The sequence below is a fragment of the Callospermophilus lateralis genome, chromosome X (genome assembly GCF_048772815.1).
Source record: "Callospermophilus lateralis isolate mCalLat2 chromosome X, mCalLat2.hap1, whole genome shotgun sequence".
Classification (NCBI taxonomy): domain Eukaryota; kingdom Metazoa; phylum Chordata; class Mammalia; order Rodentia; family Sciuridae; genus Callospermophilus; species Callospermophilus lateralis.
Window position 1 is genome coordinate 63802096 of NC_135325.1, and position 27028 is coordinate 63829123.

Sequence of the window (27028 nt, forward strand, 5' to 3'; positions counted from 1 at the left end):
GAATACAAATATATCAATAACAGTATCAGAATAGGATAAAATTAAAAATTATCACAAGAACAAGGAAAACATAATACAGTCCCAAGAAAAAAGAAAATCAATTCTAACTCTGAGATGAAACAAAATGGAGCAGATTGGGACTTGCAAGTGACAATTATAACTATTCTCAATGAAGTAAAACAAAACAGGTTTATAATGCATGAATTTTTAGCAGAAAAATTAGAAGTCTCAGCAAAAAAACAGAAACAATGAAGAAGAACCAAATGAAATGCAGAACTGGAAAAAATTCTGAAATTACCTATGTGATGACTTTCCTGCTATTACTATCCACTTCATTTAATTTAATCTTACTTTAAAATTTTTTTTAGTTGTAGATGGACATAATACCTATTTTTATGTGGTGCTGGGATTGAACCCAATGCCTCATGCCTGCTAGGCAAGCACTCTACCACTGAGCCACAACCCTGGCCCCTAATTTAGTCTTACCTTTAATCAGCAGTTTATAAAACTGAAAGTTCTTTAAGGACAAGGACCAAATTTTACTCCTATTTGAATCTGTAATATAGTTTATAATGCCTAGTATGTAGAAAGGTTCAATATGTGTTTCTTATTAATTTATTTTATTGATGTAAAAAACTGAAAGAGTATAAAACAATAAACCAAAGATGAAATGATTATCATTCTCTTCTCAAAACTTCTGGTTGTCCTTTAGAAAGGACAAAGACAAAAGAGGATTTAGATTGTAATAGAACTACTCTACTCCTTTAATAAGATGCACTGAAAATGTACTCTATTAAGCCATACACAAAACTGATTAATTTACTTTTATTAAGATTTTTCACTGTACGAATTTTGCAATGTCAATTTTATTGTTTATAGTTAAGGTATATGTATACCATTATACAAAGGGTGTATGTATATCATTACAACTGTTTGAAACTTAAATTTTTGAATTACTAGCTATTTTGATTACTTACACAGCTATATATAAAAAAGTTGACTTTTTGTAACTCAGTTCATTTGCCTTCTTTTTGAAGAGACAGGTGTATCTGCACAAAGTGGTGTCTGCTTATGATTCAAGCTATTCAGGAGGTTGAGACAGGAGAATGCCATGTACATGACTAGGTTGGACAATTTAGCCTGACCCTATCTTAAAATAAATTTATAGGGTTAGAGATGTAGCTCAGTAGTATAAAACTTTCCTAGTATGTGTGAGGCCCTGGGGCTAACTCCCAGTGCTGAAAACAAAAACAAACAAACAAAAAAGACAGGAGGCAAAATAACAAGTCTGCCTGTCTCTCCATCACAAATATATTAATATTTCAAATTTCTTACTATATTTGGGAGAGTGATAATAAGGCATACAGGAGAACTGCAAGAACTTCACATGTCAGGTATAATTTCAACAACTGTAACAATATGTCCTTCAATAATTGTTTCACTTTTAAGTTTGATTAGGTTTAATAATTTTAAAGGCAAGATTAGACATATCTGTATAGTTCAAACCATGTTCAAAACTAATACGCTATTAAATCAAGGCCAAGAGACAGTTAGAAGAAAATTAATAAAGCACTAGCCAATTTCTTAAATTCATAACCTTTACTACATTATGAGTTTTATTAGGATATTCTTTATTAAATATACAAGTGGAAGAAAAAGCAATTCATTTTAGGTGGCATCAACTCCTAATATAATTTCATGAAGATATAGGTCCCATAATTATATGGAAGACTATAACTTACTCCTTGACAATGAAGATAATCAACTGTCTTAGTTATTACATACAGTACATCACTAGCTTCCTGTTCTGAGAAACATTTTTGCTTGAGAATACGGTCCAGTAGTTCTCCTCCTTTCATCAAATCCGTAACAAGGTAAACATATCTACCATCATCAAAGACCTAAAAAAGAACATATTTTAAAGTGTTATTATTTGCAATTATAAACTGTTTAAATTATACTTACTTTGCAAGTGAACCTCTAGTATATAAAATAGATACATTATTTTTTTACTTTTGTAAGTTATAGTTCATCAAAGATATAAATGAAAAAGTAAAACTCCATGACTTTCAAATGATATACATCAAGTTTTTTAATATATTATAGCTATTTTTTCATCCCTAACAGTGAAGTTTCTTTCCAACAGTAAGCACATTATTTGTCAGTCCATTTTCTGACCTGGTGTCTTAAGTCTATACAGCATTCAAATAGTGTTTCACAGAAAATAAATCAGAAAAATATTTATACCCTTTACACTCCAGGCATGTAACATGAGAGGAGCATGTTTGTATGTGTACATACAAATAAATATATGTTCATTCTACAAATACTATTTAACTCAAGGAACAAGCCATAATGCCACAGCCAACTGCTATATAATCAAGAAAATAAGCCAGGTGCAGTGGTGCAGTCCTGTAACCCTAGTGGCTTGGGAAGCTGAGGCAGGAGTATCACAATTTCAAAGCCAGCTTCAGCAAAAGCAAGGTGCTAAGCAACTCAGTGAGACCCTGTCTCTAAATAAAATACAAAACAGAGATGGGGATGTGGCTCAGTGGTCAAGAACCCCTAAGTTCAATTCCCGGTACCCTCCCCCCAAAAAGAGAAAGTAAAATCTTCAAGAACCTGGTAGACAATTATAGAATAATAAAAGGTGCTAATTACAATGTTAACTACTTAACCAGACCGAATATATTGAAGTAATGAAGACACTCTCTTTTACCAACCACTGTAGTGTTTTGTTCTGTTTGTTTTGTTTTTGCAATTCTGAGAGTAGGAGTACAGAATCTTAGGAAAAGAAAAATAATGTGGCAAATTTAAAAGTCTTCATATTTTATAGTATGAGATTATAAACAGTACAAATATAAAGATCCAAGTCATAGCTTCTCTAATACAGATTATATTTATATTTCAAAATACCTACATCCTTTAAAGTAATAATGTTGGGATGCTGTCCATAGCGCATCAAAATTTCAATTTCTTCTGAGGGGTCTCGCTTACTTTTGTCAATGATCTAAGAAATTGGACGAAAGAAAAAAAATCATTTTCTTTGTCTAAAATGAATGGAATATTTTCCATTTGTTTATACATAAAAACAGATACTTAAAACTCAAGGATACTGCTTATTACATTAATATTTAAATATGTTCTATTACTGAAACTTAACAAATAAGAACTTTCTTTAATATTATATTCCATTTCTCTGAGACTATATTAAATGATAATGTGTTCCAAATGAATTGTAACTGTCACTACCACTCAATCTTAATATGGTACATTAAAAGTATTCAAAAGCAAAAATTTCATGAAATGCATTTTTCCACCAAAAAAAAAGCCTTGCAAAGAATTTCAAAATGAAAATATTCTTAGAATTCTTTTGCATCATATTATCTCTCCTCTCTCTTTCTTGTTCCACAGAAAATGTCTGCAGTTAACCTATACTTTAAATTGCAAATATCAAACAAACAAGTTAAGCTTAGTGACAATACCTTCACTGCAAATTCCAAGTTGGTAGTTGTATGTATACATCGCTTGCAAACAGAATAAGAGCCAACACCAATATCCTCTTTCAATTCATATATTTCACCAAATTGTGCAGCATTTCCATTTATCTGTTTTTATTTTAAAAAGTAAACAACTAAGAAGAATGAAATATTTTCACATTTTCTATCTTTTGTTCTAAATATATGTTCATCTTAAATCTTAAAAACTCCAAAATAACTCATTCTAGAAAAGTTTTATTAATATTTATAAATTGGTTATATAGATTGTGAATCAATCTTAAATTACAATCTTTCTGGTTCCTCAAGGCCAATATGATCAATCAATTAGATTTTGCCAACATTTTCTTGCCAATTCAGATCATTAAGTATAATTTAAGGTTTTTAACTCTCTTTTTTTCTGAACCACACAGAAACACATTTAAATTACTTTTTTAAAAAATTACGTAAAATCCACCATCAATAACAGAGAAAATAATTATTCCCAAACTTATATTTTCCCAACCTGAATAATGTGATTAAGTAGAATTTACCTGAACAACTGGCAATACATTTGCACTTGTGATTGGAGTGATTTTATATTCTTCGGCAATAGAAGTTGCAACAAAGCTAAATCCTTTGAAAAGCTGATGAGCATTTGCACTAGCTGGCAAACCAGGAGAATCTAATGTTCAAATAATTATATAATTAAAATTATACAGAATTTTATGGTATAAAATGTGAGCAGTTTTTCAAATGTAAAGGAAACCATTAAATGTAACCATCTGACATACTATTTGATTTATACTATATCATTTGTCTCTCATCCCTAGTATGCATATTCCATGTGGTCAGTAATTTTTGTCTCTTTTGTTACTGCCACTTCCTCACTGTCTAGTACATTCAATATTTGTTGAATAAATATATGACTAGATAACACAATCAGTAAACCATAGCAAAATCTAAACTGAGTCTGTATAATATATCTCGAGTCTTATTTCTTGCCCTTTACCCTGTATTTCATTAGCATGTCAAAAGAATTACGAAATGGGAAAAAAAGTGCCTCCCACTTCTCTAGTCCCTGCTTCTCTGATAGATATGTTCTATTTAAAGATTCTACTTCACAGGAGGCCAAGAAATGCTGTAATTACTCCTTGAAAACTTATTATTAATATTTTACCAAGGATTATTGTTTATTTAATCATCAATATAATAAAAATTGTGATTTTATGTGTAAGTGTGCATTACTTACCTTTGGGTGTTTTTGCAGTAAATTCAGGATCAAAACAAAAAGTATCATCTGGTTTTCCAGAAGCAGGTTTGAAAGGTGGTTGAACTTCTCTTTTATATAATTTCTAGAAATAACAGGGTAACACAAAATACTTAACATTTAAAATGTTATTATATATGTTGAGCATTCCTAGGCAAAAATCTTAATTGAAAATGCTCCAAATTCCAAAATCTTTTGAATGTCAACATGATATTATTGTGGAAAATTCCACAATAAATCTCACATGACAGGTTGCAGCTAAAATGCAGGCTGACTAAAAATCTTCTGTAAAATTACCTTCAGGTTATGTGTACAAGGTATATATGAAACATGAATGAATTTCGTGTTTAGACTGGCCCCATTCCGAAGGTATTACATACGAATATACAAATATTAAAAATCTGAAATCTATAATATTTCTATTTCCAAACACTTTAGACAAAGTAAGGTGAAGTAGAACATAATATTCACAGTTCTTAAAATAAGACTCACAATTCCTTCGGATATCTGCTTTCTAAATTCTTAAAAAATTTAGAGACATTGCCCCAAATCAATTGAGACCAAAAAGCACAGCAATTATGCCACAACTTGCATTCACAAGGAATAAAATATTCAATTTCAGGTATAAAAAGCTGATTAGAATTCTCATTGGTGCTATAACCATATGGAATATGTCCTAATGTCAACCTGAAAATTAATCAATAATGTTTATATTATTAAAAATCAATAGACTATTTTCAATAAGTATGTATTTTAATTAAAGTACTATGATTTCCCATGGAAATGCACATTAAATATACTATTTAGGGCTTTATTCACAGAATAAAATGCAGAATTTAAAAAAATATTTTTTAGATGTTGATGGACCTTTATTATTTTCATTTATTTATATGTGGTACTGAGAATCAAAACCCAGGGCCTCACACATGCTAGGCAAGTGCTCTTACCACTGAGCCACAACTCCAGCCCATAAAAATGCAGTCTTGTTTAACAATCTCATTTGCTAAAATTTTTATATTTAAAAACACAGTGGGGTGGAGCAAGATGGCAGCTAAGTTCCTCTGGCAATCTTTTCTCACAGATGCACTGAATACCTATTCATCCATCAAACTACCTTCACAAAAGCTGATGAAATCAAGTCAGAGATCATAGTTCCAGTTTTTAGTATATAAAAAGGAAGCATCATATAAGGCATGAAGGAAAGCAATATGGTGCCTACAACAAACTTGCTTCATCACTAATGACACACTTAGACTGTAAGTGTAGGCATAGAATAAAATAGTCCATGCAAAAGAGTAGTCATACTTTTATCACATTAAACCAATCTTATCAAATGCAGAGACAAGGAAAAGTCACTATATAAGGATAAAAGGGTCAATTCAGCAAAGTTAAATAACAATCCTAAACGTATATGTATCCAATATAGAAGTACCTAAATATATAATGCAAATATTAATATACCTAAAAAAGAGGTAGACTCATACTACACTACTTAGGGACTTTTAACACCCTAGTCTCAGCAATGGAGAGATCATCCAGACAGAATATTGACCCACAACGAGTGGAGTTAAATTGCACCAGAGACCAGTTTTTACCACTAAGAAATGACAAATATTTGAGGATATTCGTTAACTTAATTAAACTACTATACATATATCAAAGGACTGTTACTTAAATAATATGTATAATTTTCTGCTTTTACATGTTAGTTCAAAGTAAATTTAGTTTTAAAAGATAGAAAATATATGTATGCAACAATGTTTTAGAAAACTACTTTTTGACAGCTCACAGTTCCATAGAAAAATTTAGAGAGAGTTACATTAAAGGAATTTTCACATATTGAAATATGTAAACTTTCTACTAATTTATTTAAATTAAAGACAATGAAGGGTGAGAACGTTGATCAATGGTACTAAGTTACACTGGGGTAGAAATCAAAAGTTCTGTTGAACTATTGCATAATAGGTTTACTATAATAACAATAATGTACTGTACATTTCAAAAAATTTTAACAAAAGATTTTGAAAAGTATAAAGAAATGATAAATGGGGTAAGGGGTTGTGTCTCAGTGGTAGAGCACCTGCCTAGCACATGCTGAGTTTGATCCTCAGCATCACATAAAAATAAATAAATAAAATAAATGTATTGTGTCCAACTACAACTAAAAAATTAATATTTTTTAGGAAAAAGAATGATAAATGTCAGAGGCGACAGACATGTTTACTCTGATTTAAACATTACAAAACATACATGTCTCTAAATATTGCATGATACCCCATACATAAGTACATATTTATGTTTTAATGTATTAATTAAAAATATAAATCTAAAAAAATAAACTATTTAGATATAACAATGGGAGAAATGTACTTTCCTTTTTTCTAGGTAAATGGAAAGGAAGAATAGAAGAGCACTGTGAGAAAATGAAAAAGGAATACAAAGATACCTAAGATTTACATAGAAATGACAAAGAGCTAGCTCCCATGCAGCATGCCCACTCAGTGGTGTTTTGGGGTATTACAACCAATGGATTACAAGATGATACGATTTTGCAATAATCAAATTTGCCACCTGAAACTGTGCATGGTGGCACACGCCTATAATCCTACTGGCTTGGGAGGCTGAAGAAGGAGGATCATGAGTTGAAAGCAGGACTCAGCAAATTAGTGAGACCCTAAGTGATTCAGTGAGATGTTGTCTCTAAATGAAATACAAAAAAGACTGGGAATGTGGCTCAGTGGTTAAGCAGCCCTGAGTTCAATCCCTGGTATAAAAAAATAAAATAAAATTGCCTACTAAAACCTGTTCTACAAGCCAGAGGAAGAAATGATTTGATCAGTGAATAGCAGCTTTCTATCTCTGCATTAAAATAGATACTCTCTTCCTTTTGAGGGGATTTCAATACTCATGACAGAACCACATAATATCAAAAATGTTTAACTATGATTATTATTAACACATAAAATATATAAAGCTGCTCTATAAATCAAACAAAAAGTAAATCTAAGAAACTCTTATTAGTTTGAGAAGAGCAAATTTTAAAAATCTATACATGACCCAGTAGAATTTACCAGTTTGATTTCCTATCCTGTCAAAATTTAATAAAATTGTAAGATTCTTAATACATTTAAATTTTTCAATTAAATATACCTTATATTCTTCATATACATTTCCTATAAGAACTGTTACATACTTCATACCCTTTCCCTTTTTCTTCCTCTCTTATATTCCCTAGCTTAGAATAAGGGCAAAAGATTAACTACATTTAACAGATATAACAATTGATAAACAAAAATATACCATTACCACACACCTACTGGTTCATGATAAATTCCATGATTTGCAATATTTATAAAAAAGAATCTCACTTTAAATATGACACATGAATTATCAGCAAAGTCCATATATTTTACTTATAATTTTTACGCTCCTTCTAATATAAAGTTATTTAATAAAAAAATTTCTACTCAACTTACATTCCAGTCAATATTTGCAAAAAAAAGATGTCTTTTAATTTCCTCAACTCCTTCTGAACCTATAAAAATGGAAAGAATACTTTAATGGCATGCTTTAAAAAAATCTTGCTACTTGGTTTAATTGGCTATTATCTGTTAATAGGACTATACACATTTCATAGATTTCCTAAAGTGAAAACATCTATGATTTCTTTTCTGGCATGTTATTCATTTGTCCTTTTACTTCACTACAATAAAAAAACCTGATGTTCATAATGAACTGTACAGGGTAGTGAATTCATGTTCAATATAACATTAAAAGTATATTTTCTTTACTTCATAATTCAACCCAATACCTCAGGTTTGTATGACAAATTAAAAACTACAAGGAATAAAGTCATTCTATTATTTTAACTAAACAATTCAAATAGGATAATAGGATCACACCTAGATCCAGAGAAAGGCTATCAGAAAGTAGTCATATAATAAGTATTAATGACAACATTCTATTTACTTTGAAAAATATTAGGAAGAACAAAATAATTATCCTCAAATATCCAAAAGGATTACCTATACAAGGTAAGATTCTGTGAATTATGTCAAAAGAGGTAATCCATGATATATACATACTGATATACATAAAATAAAAGTTTTGATTAACTAGTCTAGTCTATTTTTTAACCTTTTATATAATAAAGTTTATTGTTTCTAGAACAAAATGCACAATTCCAGGCATAATTGTGTAGCAAATGCAAATGAACTTAACACTTAAAACAAGAAAGAATAAAGATGTAGTTATACTCCCCAAGTTGCAGTATATACTTTTAAAGATAAGAAAATAAGCATTACCCAATCTATTTGATGGATTTCTTTTGAATAACATCCTTAGAAGACTCTGTGCTTCAGCACTAAGAAACTGAGGCATTCCAAGTTTTGCTCTGAAAAAGAGGATTTTTAAAAATTTTACTTAAACTGATCACACTTGTAAATGGACAAATCTAAAAACAAATCTTAACTTTTTTTTTTTACAATGGCAAATAGTGTCCCTTATATTGTAGGGAATATAACAAAACATTAAAATGTTCTTTTACCTCAATGTAAAATCAAATTAATTTTCCCCAAACTGAAAGCAAGTGATTTGTTTCGAAAATAAAATGAGTGTGCATACTTACTTTAATATCATATTCATGGTCTCATTTCTGTCTTTACCTTGAAATGGCAGAGTACCAGTAAGCATTTCAAACTAAAAGAATAAAATAACCTCAGAGTCAATTTAGCACAACTTAGAATATATAATAAAATTTCTTAGAAAAAACTTGAAACTTGTAGTACATGATCATTAAATTATTCAAGATTTACATGAGACTGGGTCAAAACACAACTAGAAAACTTGGTCACTTAAGGAAATAACATTGTTGACATGGGAATCTTAACCACCCCTCAAATGCTACATTTGTTAAAAATAAATTCTTTCCCCACTAGTTTTCATTACCATATTCTATTAATGTACTACTCTTTCAATCCCTAAATTTCATAAATTTTAGTGATACCTTTTTCTTTGATCTTTATCCTTGCTTTCATCTCTATCACTTAACCTGTTATTAAAGTTAGTTATGACTTCATTTGAAATGATTTCCTCTTCTTAAATTCTAGAATCTTACAAGTGTCTTGTAAGGCGTTCTTTTGGTCACCCTATTTCTAGTTTCTTATACTTCCAATCCACTTATATATTGCTGCCAAAGCTAATATTCATAAAGCACATATTTTCTCTAACTTGCATCCTGTTTAAGAATCTACAATACTGTATTACTTCTTAGAAAAACAACACAAACACTTACAGGTTTGCAGTTTCACTTCCTCCAACTTTGCCCTCTTTCTTCACTACTCTAGTCAAACTAGTTCCCAAAGCCTTTGCTAATATCATCATAATCCTCTCCTTGTTGACATGCAATTATTCAAATTTTACCTATCACTCAAGGCATAACCTGAGTTCTAGCTCCCCTACTTTTTCTAGGTCAACTTTTATGAAGTTTCTCTGAATCCTAAAGTACTTCTGGATAGTTTATTTAGCTATTGCAATTGTTTCCCCAACCAGATTGTAACATGTTCTAGGTCAGATAAAATGCCAAATATACTTCAAATCAGTTTCCACCTCACTGATGTGTCATGCACTGTGTCATTCAGTGATAAATGGGCAAAGTGGATTATCAGATGTCAGAAGCAAATTATATCTGATTTAATAGCTATTTACCTATCATCCTACTCACTGCTATACATTCTATGTGTAGTCTCATATCAAATTAGTCAGTCTGTCTTTAATAAGCATCTAATAAATGATCCCTAGTCTAGTTACTATGTGATAAAAAGTAACACAAAACACAATTCTTCCTTTCAAGAGGATTACATTCTAGGCAATGCCTGAAACAAATAGAGAATAAGACATTGTATGTTAAGGTGATAAACTCTGAGATATCAAATTAAATAAAAAATCATATAACTGCTAAACTCAGCATTCCAAAATCTAGAATCTGAAATACCTTGCTCAAAGTCTCAAATTTGTAAAGTTTATAACAATGCTGCCATTTACCTTTGTAGTAACAACTTCAAAAGACTAAAATCCTAATTATTTTAAAATAGCTAGCCAACCACAACTTTTAAGCATTAATCATGAATTAACAGAAGCTTATTTTTAGTGACACATTCCAAAATTTTAACTAAACTAAAATTCTAAATAATATGAACTATATTCTGACATGATTAATAAAAATAATACTACTTACCATAAGTACACCATATGACCACCAATCAGCACTCTGTGAATGGCCTCTCCTATTTACTACTTCAGGAGCCATATACTCTACTGTGCCACAAAATGAGTAGGCCTTCTTTTCCTGATCTACTGACTCCTTGCTGAGTCCAAAGTCTATAACAACAATATAAAAACATTGAAAACCTTCAGAAAATAGAAAACAACAACAACAAAAAATAAGGAGTTAAACATGAAAACAATTAATGGATAGTCTACAACACTGTTGGATTAAATCTCATGATCACAATACCTACCTTCAGGTCTATGCTACAATAGCATGCAATAGTTTTGAAAAAATAACATTTAAATCAAAGTTCTCATATGGATCTAAATTTTAAAATAGACAAAGGCGAGGTAGCAATTTAGAGTTTTAAAATATTAAAAAAGCAAAATTTTGCTAAGGCAAGTTGCATTTTTGTTTAAAGTCTTCAAAAAACTAAATATATGAATATAAAATCAATTTTATTTTTATATACTAGGAACAGAGATTTGTAAATTGAAATTTTAAGGGAAGATGGCCGCTGCGCACGGGGGGGGGGGGGGGGGGGGGGGGGGAGCACCGGCTTTAATCGAGATTTTGCACAGCTTGTTAGAGCTCCTTTCACCTTTAATCTGTAGTGGACCACTTTGCTAAGCAGCAGGAAGAACAAAGAGATCCAAAAAGAGCCGCTTGGCTCCCGGAGGCTTCTCTGAGCTGCGGGGGGGCTTTCGCTTTGTCCCGGGCAGAGAAGCTGAATGTGTAATCAGCAGTGGATTGTAAGTACCGGAGGCAAAGAAAGCTCAGTGCGCCCTGCCCTTTTTTTTTTTTTTTTGGAATAATTTTTATACAGGGAGAGTTTGTGGATTGGGATTGTGGACTGGGCTGTGGTTTCGGTGCTGAAAATCCACTCCGCGGGAGCCGCCATTTGCTTTTGGATCGCTGTCTGGATGGCTCTGTCTACATTGTCCGGCAGCCGCATCTAGAGGTTGGAGCTGGGCTGCCTGCTGAGCCCTGTCCTCCGAAGGCTGGGCCGCGGCCTCGTGCGCCTCGGATTTTTCATCACAGATGCTGAAAGCAAGAAGATCCTGGAATAACGTATTTCAAACACTGAAAGACAATGGATGCCAACCAAGAATTCTGTATCCAGCAACATTAAGCTGCAGGTACGGCAACGAAATAAAAATCTTTCATGATAAACAAAAGCTAAAAGAATTTGCAGCCAGAAAACCAGCATTGCAAAGCGTCTTGAGCAAAACACTACACGAGGAAGAAATGAAAAACAATAACCAAAACCATCAGTGGGAAGTGCCTCGGTAAAGACAGAGGGCGGGAGGAAAGCTAACCATGGAGAAACAAACTAAATTAAAAAAAAAAGATGATAAATAAACAAACATGGCTGGAAGTACAAATCATATATCAATAGTAACTCTAAATGTTAATGGCTTAAACTCTCCAGTAAAGCGACATAGGCTGGTAACATGGATTGAAAAAACAAATCCAACAATATGCTGCCTCCAGGAGACACATCTGATTGGAAAAGACATACAGAGGCTGAAGGTGAAAGGTTGGGAAAAAATATACCACACACACGGTCCTCGTAAGCAAGCAGGGGTGGCCATCCTCATATCGAATAAAATCGACTTAGTTAATCAAAAGGGATAAGGAAGGACATTATATACTGTTAAAAGGAACAATTTACCAACAAGACATAACAATTATCAATATTTATGCACCAAATAATGGTGCTGCAACGTTCATAAAACAAATTCTCCTCAAGTTCAAGAATCAAATAGACCACAACACAATAATTATGGGTGACTTCAACATACCTCTCTCACCATTGGACAGATCCTCCAAACAAAAGTTGAATAAAGAAACTATACAACTCAATATCACAATCAACAACCTAGACCTAACAGACATACATAGAATATATCAACCATCATCAAGTGGATATACTTTTTTCTCAGCAGCACATGGATCCTTCTCAAAAATAGACCATATATTATGCCATAGGGCAACCCTCAGTAAATATACAGGGGTGGAGATAATACCATGCATTTTATCTGATCATAATGGAATGAAACTGGAAATCAATGATAAAAGAAGGAAGGAAAAATCTTACATCACATGGAAAATGAACAATATGTTACTGAATGATCAATGGGTTACAGAAGACATAAAGGAGGAAATCAAAAAATTCTTAGAGATGAATGAAAATACAGACACAACATATCGGAATCTATGGGACAAAATGAAAGCAGTTTTAAGAGGGAAATTCATCGCTTGGAGGTCATTCCTCAAAAAAAGGAAAAACCAACAAATAAATGAGCTCACACTTCATCTCAAATCCCTAGAAAAGGAAGAACAAAACAACAGCAAAGGTAGCAGAAGGCAAGAAATAATTAAAATCAGAGCGGAAATCAATGAAATTGAAACAAAAGAAACTATTAAAAAAATTAACAAAATTAAAAGTTGGTTCTTCGAAAAAATAAATAAGATCGACAGACCCTTAGCCATGCTAACGAAGAGAAGAAGAGAGAGAACTCAAATTACTAACTTACGGGATGAAAAAGGCAATATCACAACAGATGCTACAGAAATACAGAAGACAATTAGAAATTATTTAGAAAACCTATATTCCAATAAAATAGAAGATAGTGAAGACATCGATAAATTCCTTAAGTCATATGATTTGCCCAGACTGAGTCAGGAGGATACTCACAACTTAAACAGACCAATATCAATAGATGAAATAGAAGAAGCAATCAAAAGACTTCCAACTAAGAAAAGCCCAGGACCGGATGGATATACAGCGGAGTTTTACAAAACCTTTAAGGAAGAATTAATACCAATACTTATCAAGTTATTTCAGGAAATAGAAAAAGAGGGAGCTCTGCCAAATTCATTTTATGAGGCCAACATCACACTGATTCCAAAACCAGACAAAGATACCTCAAAGAAAGAAAACTACAGACCAATATCTCTGATGAACCTAGATGCAAAAATCTTCGACAAAATTCTGGCGAATCAGATACAAAGGCACATCAAAAAAATTGTGCACCATGATCAAGTAGGATTCATCCCTGGGATGCAAGGATGGTTCAACATACGGAAATCAATAAACGTTATTCACCACATCAATAGACTTAAAGATAAGAACCATATGATCATTTCAATGGACGTAGAAAAAGCATTCGACAAAGTACAGCATCCCTTTATGTTCAAAACAAAAGAAAAATTAGGGATAACAGGAACTTAGCTCGACATTGTAAAAGCTATCTATGCTAAGCCTCAGGCTAGCATCATTCTCAATGGAGAAAAATTGAAGGCATTCCCCCTAAAATCTGGAACAAGACAGAATGCCCTCTATCACCACTTCTATTCAATATAGTTCTCGAAACACTGGCCAGAGCAATTAGACAGAGAAAGAAATTAAAGGCATAAAAATAGGAAAGGAAGAACTTAAATTATCACTATTTTCAGATGACATGATTCTATACCTAGAAGACCCAAAAGGGTCTACAAAAAAACTACTAGAACTAATAAATGAATTCAGCAAAGTGGCAGGATATAAAATCAACACGTATAAATCAAAGGCATTTCTGTATATCAGCAACAAAACTTCTGAAACAGAAATGAGGAAAAACACTCCATTCACAATATCCTCAAAAAAATAAAATACTTGGGAATCAAACTAACAAAAGAGGTGAACGATTTATACAATGAAAACTACAAAACCCTAAAAAGAGAAGTAGAAGAAGATCTTAGAAGATGGAAAAATATACCCTGTTCATGGATAGGCAGAACTAACATCATCAAAATGGCGATATCACCAAAAGTTCTCTATAGGTTTAATGCAATGCCAATCAAAATCCCAAAGGCATTTCTTGTAGAAATAGAGAAAGCAATCATGAAATTCATATGGAAAAATAAAAGACCCAGAATAGCAAAAGCAATTCTAAGCAGGAAGTATGAATCAGGCGGTATAGCGATCCCAGATTTAAAACTATATTACAGAGCAATAGTAACGAAAACAGCATGGTACTGGTACCAAAACAGGCAGGTGGACCAATGCTACAGAATAGAGGACACAGAGGCTAATCCACAAAGCTACAAGTATCTTATATTTGATAAAGGAGCTAAAAACATGCAATGGAGGAAGGATAGCATCTTCAACAAATGGTGTTGGAAAAATTGGAGATCCATATGCAACAAAATGAAACTGAATCCCCTCCTCTCGCCATGCACAAAAGTTAACTCAAAGTGGATCAAGGAGCTAGATATCAAATCAGAGACTTTGCGTCTGATAGAAGAAAAAGTTGGCTCCGATCTACATATTGTGGGGTCGGGCTCCAAATTCCTTAATAGGACACCCATAGCACAAAAGTTAATAACAAGAATCAACAAATGGGACTTACTTAAACTGAAAAGTTTTCTCTCAGCAAGAGAAACAATAAAAGAGGTAAATAGGGAGCCTACATCATGGGAACAAATTTTTACTCCTCACACTTCAGATAGAGCCCTAATATCCAGAGTATACAAAGAACTCAAAAAATTAAACAATAAGAAAATGAATAACCCAATCAACAAATGGGCCAAGGACCTGAACAGACACTTCTCAGAGGAGGACATACAATCAATCAACAAGTACATGAAAAAATGCTCACCATCTCTAGCAGTCAGAGAAATGCAAATCAAAACCACCCTAAGATACCATCTCACTCCAGTAAGAATGGCAGCCATTATGAAGTCAAACAACAACAAGTGCTGGAGAGGATGTGGGGAAAAGGGTACTCTTGTACATTGCTGGTGGGACTGCAAACTGGTACGGCCAATCTGGAAAGCAGTATGGAGATTCCTGGGAAAGCTGGGAATGGAACAACCATTTGACCCAGCTATTGCCCTTCTCGGATTATTCCCTGAAGACCTTAAAAGAGCGTACTACAGGGATACTGCTACATCGATGTTCATAGCAGCACAATTCACAATTGCCAGACTGTCGAAACAACCTAGTTGCCCTTCAATAGATGAATGGATAAAAAAATGTGGCATTTATACGCCATGGAGTATTACACAGCACTAAAAAATGACAAAATCATGGAATTTGCAGGGAAATGGATGGCACTAGAGCAGATTATGCTTAGTGAAACTAGCCAATCCCTAAAAAACAAATATCAAATGTCTTCTTTGATATAATGAGAACAACTAAGAACAGAGCAGGGAGGAAGAGCAGGAAGAAAAGATTAACACTAAACAGATACATGAGGTGGGAGGGAAAGGGAGAAAAAAAGGAAATTGCATGGTAATGGAGGGAGACCCTCATTGTTATACAAAATTACATATAAGAGGTTGTGAGGGGAATGGGAAAATTAACAAGGAGAGAAATGAATTACAGTAGATGGGATAGAGAGAGAAGATGGGAGGGGAGGGGAGGGGGGATAGTAGAGGATAGGATAGGTAGCAGAATACAACAATCACTAATAGGGCATTATGTAAAAATGTGGATGTGTAACCGATGTGATTCTGCAATCTGTATTTGGGGTAAAATTGGGAGTTCATAACCATCTTGAATCTAATGTATGAAATATGATATGTCAAGAGCTTCATAATGTTTTGAACAACCAATAAAAAAATAATAAAAGAAAAAAGAAAAAAAAGAAATTTTAAAGGTACCATTTTAACACTCCCCAAATCCCAAGAAACCCACAGGTAAAAATATACAAAAAAAATATGCAAAATTTGTATGCTGAAAATTGAAAACTTTCATGAAAGTAATAAAAGTAGACCTAAATAAATAGAGAGAAGTATTGTGTTTATTGGCTGGAAGATTCAATGTTGTTAAGAGGTCACCTTTCCAAAAACTGATCTATGGATTCAATAAAAACTTCAATAAAAACCCCTGTGATATTTTGTTAATTCAACAAATTGATTCCCAAATTTATATGAAAAGACCAAACCTGTACCTTCTCTTTTCCTCCACTGCTAACTCCCTCTGCCCCATGATGTGCATGCTTTAATCTACTAAACCCCCTTCTATTTTTATTACTATTTTCATTAGTACATTAAAATTATATATGAAATCTGTATTCATTGTGGTACATTTGTACATGGATACTTCATAATCTGGAAATTTCATTCCCTGTAACTTTCCCATGTTCTCCCCTGCTCTCTTCCTCTCAAACCCTTTCCACTATTCTACTAGTCTTCTGTCTATTTTCAGGAGATTCATTTTTTTCCTATTTTTTTAAATCTACAAATTCCACATATGCAAGAAAACATTTGACCCTTGGCTGTCTGCGTGGTTTTTTTCTTTTCATCTCACTTAGCATGATGTTCTCCTGTTGCATCCATTTACCAGCAAATAACATAATTTTATTCTTCTTTATGGCCAAGTAAAACTCTATTGAACATGTACACATTTTCTTTATCCATGTGTCTTTGGTGAACACCAAGAATGATTCCATAACTTGCTGTGTGTGTCACTGTTTAAAGATTTTAGTGTTACACCTCTAACTCCATTTCCCCCATAAGTCCTACAACTTCTACTGTATGATTTTGCATACTGCAGTGATTAAGATCACATTAGGACCCACTGTAACAGAAGTGGCTATATATTGCCAAATGATTTACTGGAATATTGCAAAAACAATTCCATTGAAAGTCAGATTTTTAAACAAGTCATGCCAGAATAGGAAAAATATTAATAAAAAATCTGTCCTCATGCCAAAAGCAAAGATTAATTCAAAATGGATCATAGATCTATATTCTCATAAAATTTCAAACTATAAATTTCCAAAAGAAAATGTAGAAAGAAAAACTTGGGAAACCTGTGAAATAAGAATTTCTTAGATACAACATCAAAAGTATAATACATAGAATAAAAAAAGCTGATGTACTGGATGTCATCACAGTAAAAACTGGTCTTTAAAAATATTCTAAGAGAATCCAAAGAAGCTTGATGGGAGAAAATATTTGCAAATCACATATTAGAGAAGTGACTTATATTTTTAGTATGTAAAACCCACAAAATTCAATCTGAAAAAATAATATAATTTTTCCAAATGGGCAAAAGATTCAAAGAGGCACTTCTCCAAAGAAACCTATACATGACAAGATGCTCAGTTTCATTAGTTATTAGAGAAACAGAAAATAAAACCATAATTAGATATAACTACATGTCTATTAGAATAGCTAAAATAAAACATACTAACACCAGGAACTGGAAAGGATAAAGGGCAACTATGGGTCTCATACACTGCTAGTGGAAAGGCAAAATGGTACAACCATGCTGGGAAAAAGTGTGGAGGTTTCTCATTAACTATACACTTACCATATGATCAAGTATGTCATACTTAGGTGATTACTCAAGTGAAATAAAAATGTATGTTCATGCAAAAACTTATATACAAATGTTTATTGCAGTTTTATTCATTACTGCCCCAAACCAGAAATAATCCAAATACCCATTAATTGCCAAATGGATAAACAAATCAAGGTACCACCATAAAATGGAAATATCACTCAGCAATTAAAAAAGTAGTGATACATTCAACAATACAGAAGAATTTCAAATGCAGTATCCTAAACAAATACAGCTGGGCTTAAAAGGCCATATAATGTATGTCTATGTTTATATACTTTGTGGTAAAGGCAAAACTGTAGTAACAGAAAGGAGGTTGTTGTTAGCTTGAAGTAAAGGGAGGACTGATTTTTAATGATCTAATTTCAGGAGCTATAGAACTATTTTGTACTATTATCTTGTTGCTGGTTATATAAGTGTAGTATTTGTTAAGACTTGCAGAATCATATTTTTTAAATAAAACTTTATATTTTAAAATAATTGCAGTTACATAAAACATTACAGGCATCTTATTTACCCTTCCCCCAGTTTCCCTCAGGATAACATCTTGCAAAATCATAATACAAAAAAATAGCCAAGATATTGACACTGGTGCAATCAAGATACAGATTCCCATTACAAGGATCAGAAAGATCAGTTTTACTGTATGTGAACTATATACAATTTTAAAAATAAAAAGCTACAAGACCAATATGGGTCACATTAGATTGGGTAGAGAGAAGAAATGGGAGGGGAGGGGAGGGGAGGGGAGGGGGAGAATGGAAGGACAGCAGAATAAAATAGACATTATTATTGCTGTGGATATATCCATGACTGCATGACCAATGTAATTCTGTAATCTGTATGCTTAGAAAAATGAGAAATTATATCCCATCTGATTCAAATGTATGATATGTCAAGATCATTGTACTGTCATGTGTAACTAATAAAAAAAAGAAATAAAATAAAAAGCTACAAGACCAATATGTCTTATGATAGAAGAGAACAATAACAATTTTAGGGCCCCTCAAAGCAGATTTTCTCACAAATGCTCAATATTTTCATTTAAAGTATCTCTTACCCTTATTTAATAACTTTATATACTATAATTTTAATTTTTAAAAATATTTTTAATATTTTAAATATTAACTTGCTGTATTTTGAGACTTTTAAGACATGCACATTCCTTTTAGAAAATTAAATATTAGAAAATTAAATATAATAACAGTCTTTGAGTTGAGTTCAGCTGCATCTCTTATAGAGAAGGATACTGGCTTCTTTGTTAACTTCAGGGAGAGGGGGAAAAGGAAGAGAATTTTTTTTTTGTCTTTCTGTTACTTTCCAGAGATTTACACCAAGAGATAAAAAGTTCCTTTGTCGTAAAATTTCTGACAAAACTGATGTTTAACACTAAAGTCTGCTCAGCAATTAAATGACAAAAATGTGAATGTGTAACTGATGTGATTCTGCAATTTGTATTTGGGGTAAAAATGGGAGTTCATAACCCACTTGAATCAAATGTATGAAAGATGATATGTCATGAGCTTTGTAATGTTTTGAACAACCAATAAAAAAAAATACCATTATAAAACAAGCCACAAGATTAAATGAGATAGTTATTAAACACTGGTTTTTCCAAGCAACTAGTTTGGAAACAAAATATAGAAATCAGTGACATAAAGGAAGGGTTTGGAGAAGAGGAGGTCAAGGGTGTATTTAAGATCACTGTAAACTTAAATGACTCTAAGATTTTAAATTTTAAAATGCATGCCCAGAACACAATCAATTTGATGAGGATTTATAATTAAGCAAAAGTAATTCCAATGATAAATTAGCAAGTAATCTTAAAAATTACTAAAATGATTTTCTTATGTACACATTTTCTCTTAAATACTTAAGAACCGTGTGATTTAAATTTCTATACATTTCTCATTCCTACCTTTCTTACCAACCCCTAAATTATGGCCCTCAAAACAACATTATAGCAACTACAGAATTTAATTCTGAGTTCAAGTTATATTTTTAATGTGTTATTATTATTAGATATTTTTTTCTACCAACAGGCAAGTCCTTATATAATTAAGATTTTTTTATATACTATAGGGGGCAAGTTTTCAGAAATATTAAGTCGTGTACAATATAAATAGTGCATAAGCAAGTATGCAGATATCTATGGATATCTACTCTCCTTTTAGTAATGTTTGGCTATACAATCTAATCTCAGTATGAGACAAATAATACTGAAAGCACCATTAAAACAGAAACTTTTCTATAGTCCATTGCCATTCCACAGTAGCTTGTTAAACATTAGGTCCATTCCTAAGGTTTGTTTTACAATACCAGAGATTGAATCGAGGGGTGCTCTTACCTTGAGCTACATCCCCAGTCCTCTTAATTTTGAGACAGTCTTATTAAATTTCCCAGACTAGCCTTGAACTTGTGATCCTCTTGCCTCAGCCTCCAGAATAAACTGAATTATAGGTCGATGCTACTAACATCCAGCTGTCTTGAGAAGCTTGAATATCAACAGGTAGGGGGAAAAAGACCAATGCTTTTGTCTAAGATTACTCTTGGGAAAGTTTACAATGTTGGAGATGATTCTGCCTAGATAAGACATTCCTAAATCACTGTAGTCCACCCAGAGCCCACTGGTATCAATGAAAACAGCAATCAGCCTGCTATATTTTGATTATAGTGTTTAAAATGTCAAATAGAAAATAGGAAAAGAAAGACAGAAAGGGGGTAGGACATACAGAAGGAAAGACAAAGCAGGGGAAAAAGGCAGAAAAAGAAGAAAAATTAAAAGGGAGGAAGGAAGAAAGTATAAAGAAATTAAAGAAAAAAATGTAATAGAAGAAAGTTTTAAAATAATAGCTGTAAAGGGTCTCACTTTAACAAACTTTACTGGAATACTTCTGAGATTTAATCCACAAGTGTACTTTTTATCACAAAACTCTGAATTAGGTTATAATCATAAAATTATAAATCACCAAATAATATTCATTATTGTACATTTCCTTTAAAATAAATAGTGGTACAACTGTAACAAAAATACTCTGCATTGAAAAAGAAATAATAAGTCATATTTTCTTACTATCACATACCTTGTGTCCAGTGCTTATAAACTAACATTGATCCTAACTACTCTTTCCTCCTCAGCCAGTTTAAGTCTCTAAAAGCTATAAAAAAGCAGAATTCCAATTAGAAGACTAAATATAATACAACTTAGCATAATTATTCACCCAACTAAACTTACTGTGGTGGAGAGATAAAGGTAAAATTTATTCTACTCTTTTTTCCATCTCCTTTTGTCATCTCTGACAAAACAGATATGACTTATTAAGAAAAAAATGAAAGGAGCAATTAAATTCCAATTAGCTTTTTGATTAAAGTTCAATTGCTTTAAAATAAAAAAATTATATGTTATATAAAATTTCAAACTTCTTTTGTTCTTTCTTCATACTTTTTCTTTTCAGCTTTCAATCCCTTGCAAACTTACATTGTTTCTTAGATACATGAAAAAGAGAATCAGGCTATGAATCAATAAGATTCACTAAAATTTATATTAACTTTGACACATTTACTTTTGTTTTCAAAGTAACACTTTTATACTTTAATTTTACATTGATGCAGTGCACTAAGGAATTTAGAGCAACTAACCTTCTAAACTTCTACCAGTATAAAATTGTCTGTAAAGATCAAATCTTCATTTTATCTTTTTTCTTGCATGCTGATAATTAAATGTAGAATTTACTATCTACTCAAAGCATATGTAAACTTTGAGATTGGTCCACTCAGCAAAATGCCTTTGAAACCCATGCAAATTATACCAAGAATTAATGGTACTTTCCTTTTCATTGCTGAATAGGATTCCATTATACGGATGCATCACTGTTTATCCATTCACCCTTTGAAGAAACCTGGGTCTTTTCCAGTCTTGGGTTTTTACAAACAGAGGAGCTTTGAATATTCATGGATAGGCTTTGGTGTGAATGTAAGTTTTTACTTCTCCAGCTAAACAGGAGTGTGATTGCTATGTGGCTCTACAAAACTGGTTTATATAATACTCTCAAAATAATAAAATTATAGATATAGAACAGAAAAGGGTTTGCAGAGTAAATAAATGGGGAGAGAGGTTGTCACTATATTTCAAACATCATGAGTATTGTAAAATCTTTCAGTCTATGCTGAAAATAAGATCATGTATTTTTAGCTAGAAAATCAAACATTTTTATTTGTACAGTACCTGAATTTTAAATTTTAAATTATAATTAAAATTTAATAAAAGCTACCTAACCTTTAATTAAACTTATTTCACAAGATTAACAAAATGCAAATCGAATGATGAAAGAAAAAAAAACAGACTGAGACAAACAGTAAAATAATGAAAAATGAAAAACATTGGGTTTAGTACTTATGAAAATTTGCATACCTGTTAACTTGATATGTCCTATTTCATCAAGCAAAATGCTGCAAAACAAAATTCACATTCAGTAAGATGGAATAAAATATTTCATACAACACATTTATATAAAAACATAAATTTAAAACAGGTCATTATTTGGTATATTAAAAAATTTTTAAGCAATTAACTTAAAACTATGGTTTGTTCATATGAAGATTACTTTTCACAAATCAGTTTCATTATGTAATTCAGGGATTGTGGCTCAGCAGTAGAGATCTCGCCTAGCATGTTCGAGGCGCTGGGTTCAATCTTTAGTACCACATACAAAAATAAATAAATAAAATAAAGGTATTGTGTCCAACTACAACTAAAAAATATTTAAAATTAAAACATGTAATTTTTACAGAATTTCTTATAATTTTTTTTAAAAAACTTAATGGGTTATGTCAAAATGTAGTTCTAATAGTAGAAATATAAAAAACAGTGATATATAAGGAGAATATAGGTTTACTTTTCTGGCTTCAGGTCTCTATATACAATTCCTAATTGATGCAGATGATCCAAAGCAAGGGCCAGTTCTGCGAGGTAAAATTTCACATCTTCCTCTGTAAACAGAACCTGAAATAAAATAATAATATACCATTTGATCTTTCTTCTAATATTGAGTATTTTAAAAAATGTACTTCTTTAAAAACCAGTAGACAAATTTGGGAAAATAATAAGAAAATGAGTGTAGTCAATTCTTATTGATTGGAATAATGATTATGTACAAAGAATTAAGATTTCTAGATAGGTGAAACTAATTTCTTTATGAATCATTTTTCTTAAATATTACCCATTTTAATGTTTTTCTAAAACATGATGTTTTTATATCTTCTTATACTAGGTTTACTACATACAATTCACCCTTTTTGATTATCTTGTGGTACACTTAGGAATTTGAAGTATAAGATATTTTGCTTTAACACTGGTAATTTCATTATTTGTTACTCTCTTTTTCACCATCTACTCTCACTTCTCAGGTATTTCATTTCATTCAGCTACAAAAACTGAAAGTCTCTAATATACCACTATGAGTTGTTGAACTAGTAGCTATTATATCACAAACAATTCTAAACTCATCTCTGATCTAAGAGGTACCTCTAAGCCTCTTTTGTTATCAAAGTTTATGAGTTTAATGACACTGTATTCCAAAATCTTTCTGTGCTTGGAAAGAGAGCTGTTATAACAAAATGAATACAGTACTAAACTTGAAACCAAAAAACACAGTTTAAAATCAGACATCACTTAGCCCCCTTAGCCTCAGTTTCTAAGTCTAAAAAATAAGGAAAATATCTGTATTATCTCCCTCGGTTCTTGTCAGAATTAAATTAGTTTATATGGGGCAAAAATATTTTTAAACTGTAAAATGTTTTATGTACAACAAGAAGCTATTGTTGTAACAGTTTACATCTATATTTATTCACAAGTAAATGTTAATTTATATACCAAATTAGGAACTATTCAATGATTACATGTAAATTTTAGAGTTTATTAAGGGCTTCCAATTGGCAAAAGTGGTTTTTTTTTAGCCCTGAGTTATTTTCATTAAAAATGGGTCATTAATAAGGCTTAAAATTTGAATAAAATATCATAAAATCCAATAACCAGTTTCGCCATTTAGTATTATGGCCACAACATTTCACAATACATTATTCAAACTACTAATAAAACTCCAGAGAGTAAGCAATTAAAGATACTTTTTAAAATGATCAATGGAAAAAAACAAATATTCATTATCTAAGTTTCAGAAGCATTAATTTGGACTGTTTATATTATAGAAAACAATACTTGTTACTTGTTTAAACTTACAGGCAAGAATAATCAAAATGTTCATTGAAACCTAACACAAGAGTAAACCCTAAGTAAAAGTTTTTTACAAGTATAAAGGAAAAGGGCTAGGGATGTGGCTAAGGGGTAGAGAACTTGCCTAGCATTCATTAGGGCATGGGTGGTTTGATCCCCATCATCAGGGGAAAAAAAACTCAAAGGAAGAAACATTGTCTAGGTTAAAGTTTATGTCAAACCTAACATCAAGCCATGAAGTTGTCTGGGTACAAAGCCTCATGATTTATAGAAATAAGAAATTTACTAAGCAACAATTATGCACCAACTACAATTAATTATATGTTAAACATTGTACATTCATTATTTTAAGAGTCTTCCAAACAACTCTATGAAGTAGGTATTATTCACATCTTACAAATGAGATTTAGTGAGTAACTAATTTGCCCAAAATAATATACCAAGTATGAAGGTTAAGGATTTAAACACAGGGTTAGGATATGTGTCCCTAAGAATGATCTTTTCCACAGAAGTCACTTCTATCACCTGACATACTATGATTTCTTTCTAAATTTTAAGCTCACTGCCAATATTGCTTTCATATTTTTAAATTACCCTACTCATAAATCCCTCTCCAAAATGAAAATCATTCAAAATTTCAGCATGAAGAAAAACTCTCTTAATCTGTTATTATAGTTTTATTACATTATTTGTGTATATATGTGTATGAATGTATGAATTATATTAACATACTTGAAATCATGCTACATATATTAGTGTTCTCCTTTATCAGAATTTAATATTATGTTATAATATTATATTATTTATCCTAACTTAAACAGTTTTCAACAACTGCACAGAATTAACCATACTCATTTGCCATAATGTACGTCACTGTTCTCCTGCATAATTAGGATAATTCCAGTTTTTCACTGTTTAAAATAACTATGAAATAGGCATACATCTTTATCAGTATAATGATTATTTTCCCAAAATGAATTCCTCAGGAATAAAACAGGTATAAATAGGTATAAATAGTCCAAGATTCCTGATATAAAACAATAAAATTGGTTTCCAAAAAGGTTACAATAGTTTCCACTCCCATCAGCAGTTTAAGATGGCATTTGTCTTTCCACATCTATGACACCATCAAATAAATCATTAAAAATCTTTCTACATTTGATATACAAAAATGGGATCAATGTTGATTTAATTTAAATTTTTATTCTTATCGTGAACATTTCTTGTGTTTAGTAGTATGTTTTTATTTTCATGAAAAAAAAGTAATGTTTTTGCCTGTTTTCCACTATTAACTTACTAATTGGTAAGGCCTTTAAAATGTTAAAAATGTCATTTCTCCATCATATCAGTTGCAAATATTTTCCAACTATGTGTTGTTTTTTAATGTTCAATAGTTCTTACTTTTATATAGTATAATTTATTCTTCATTTCTGCATGCATTTTCTTAACTGCTATAATGCTTAATAAGACCTTCTCCATTCAATGGTCAACTTAATATTTATCTGTATTTTCTTTTAGGATACAGTAATTGTTTTCCAGACTTAGCTCTTTAATATAAGAAAAAATTACATTTTATATGATAGAAATGGTATTTTCAATTAAGAAAAAACTAACCAATTCTCAAATACCATTTACTGAACAATTTGTTTGCCACAAATCTATGATTCTTCCTTTATACATAATAATATGTATAAAATTATACATAATAATATGTCATATATAATAGGATATTGTTAGGCCACATAGTATGCTTCTAATCTTACTTTGAATCTGTGATGTGTTGTTTATAGGGCCTTTATAAAGGCTGTTGTTGTTTTTGAGGCAGATCTCACTATATTTCCCAGGCCAGTCTCAAACTCCTGGGCTTAATAGATCCTTCTGCCTCAGCCACCCAAGTAAGCTGGGACTACACGTAGACACCACTGCACTAAGTTCAAAGCTTTAGAATTTTAACAAAGAAATAGAGAAAAGGAAGAGTGCCCTTTAGACTTTTCAAAATTTCTTAGTTTTTTTCATTTGTTTAATTTCCTGCCCATAGTATAAAATAATTATGCCAATTTCAAACAAAAATTCCTATTGTAGCTTTGTTCAAATTTTGTTAAAACAATGAATTAAGTTTAATCAACAGCTTAAAAATAACCAGTCATTCATTAAACCATATTTTATTGATGTTAGTAAAGTAGTGAATAAATTTTGTGTGTTTGTATATGTACTGGTATGTGTGTGTGTGTGTGTGTGTGTGCACGCAATCTGTGGAAAAGAGATATTTTGAAACATACCTTTCCTTTAAAATATAAATAATATACACTATAAAATTCCTTAAAACATACCAAAAATGTACTTTCAAAAGTGTATTTCTAAGGAAAAGAATAAGTCTTATATTGGATTATTTAACAATGTTTTTATATATACAAGTGAAGTATAACCAACAAACAACTAATTATAA

General features: G+C 31.5%; 1 protein-coding gene across 9 annotated transcripts in view; it reads right to left on the bottom strand.

Moving 5' to 3' along the window:
- The window catches only part of Rps6ka6 (ribosomal protein S6 kinase A6), a 101698-nt gene that overhangs the window by 17927 nt on the left and 56743 nt on the right, over positions 1-27028 (bottom strand). For all 9 annotated transcript variants that reach the window (XM_077107707.1, XM_077107708.1, XM_077107703.1 and 6 more), the window contains 11 exons: positions 23249-23355; positions 22765-22802; positions 10982-11124; positions 9374-9444; positions 9051-9139; positions 8223-8281; positions 4729-4831; positions 4031-4161; positions 3486-3608; positions 2921-3010; positions 1743-1901 (listed from right to left, as the gene is read on the bottom strand). In XM_077107707.1, the coding sequence (XP_076963822.1) occupies positions 1743-1901; positions 2921-3010; positions 3486-3608; positions 4031-4161; positions 4729-4831; positions 8223-8281; positions 9051-9139; positions 9374-9444; positions 10982-11124; positions 22765-22802; positions 23249-23355 (1113 nt within the window). The remainder of the gene's footprint in view (positions 1-1742; positions 1902-2920; positions 3011-3485; positions 3609-4030; positions 4162-4728; positions 4832-8222; positions 8282-9050; positions 9140-9373; positions 9445-10981; positions 11125-22764; positions 22803-23248; positions 23356-27028) is intronic.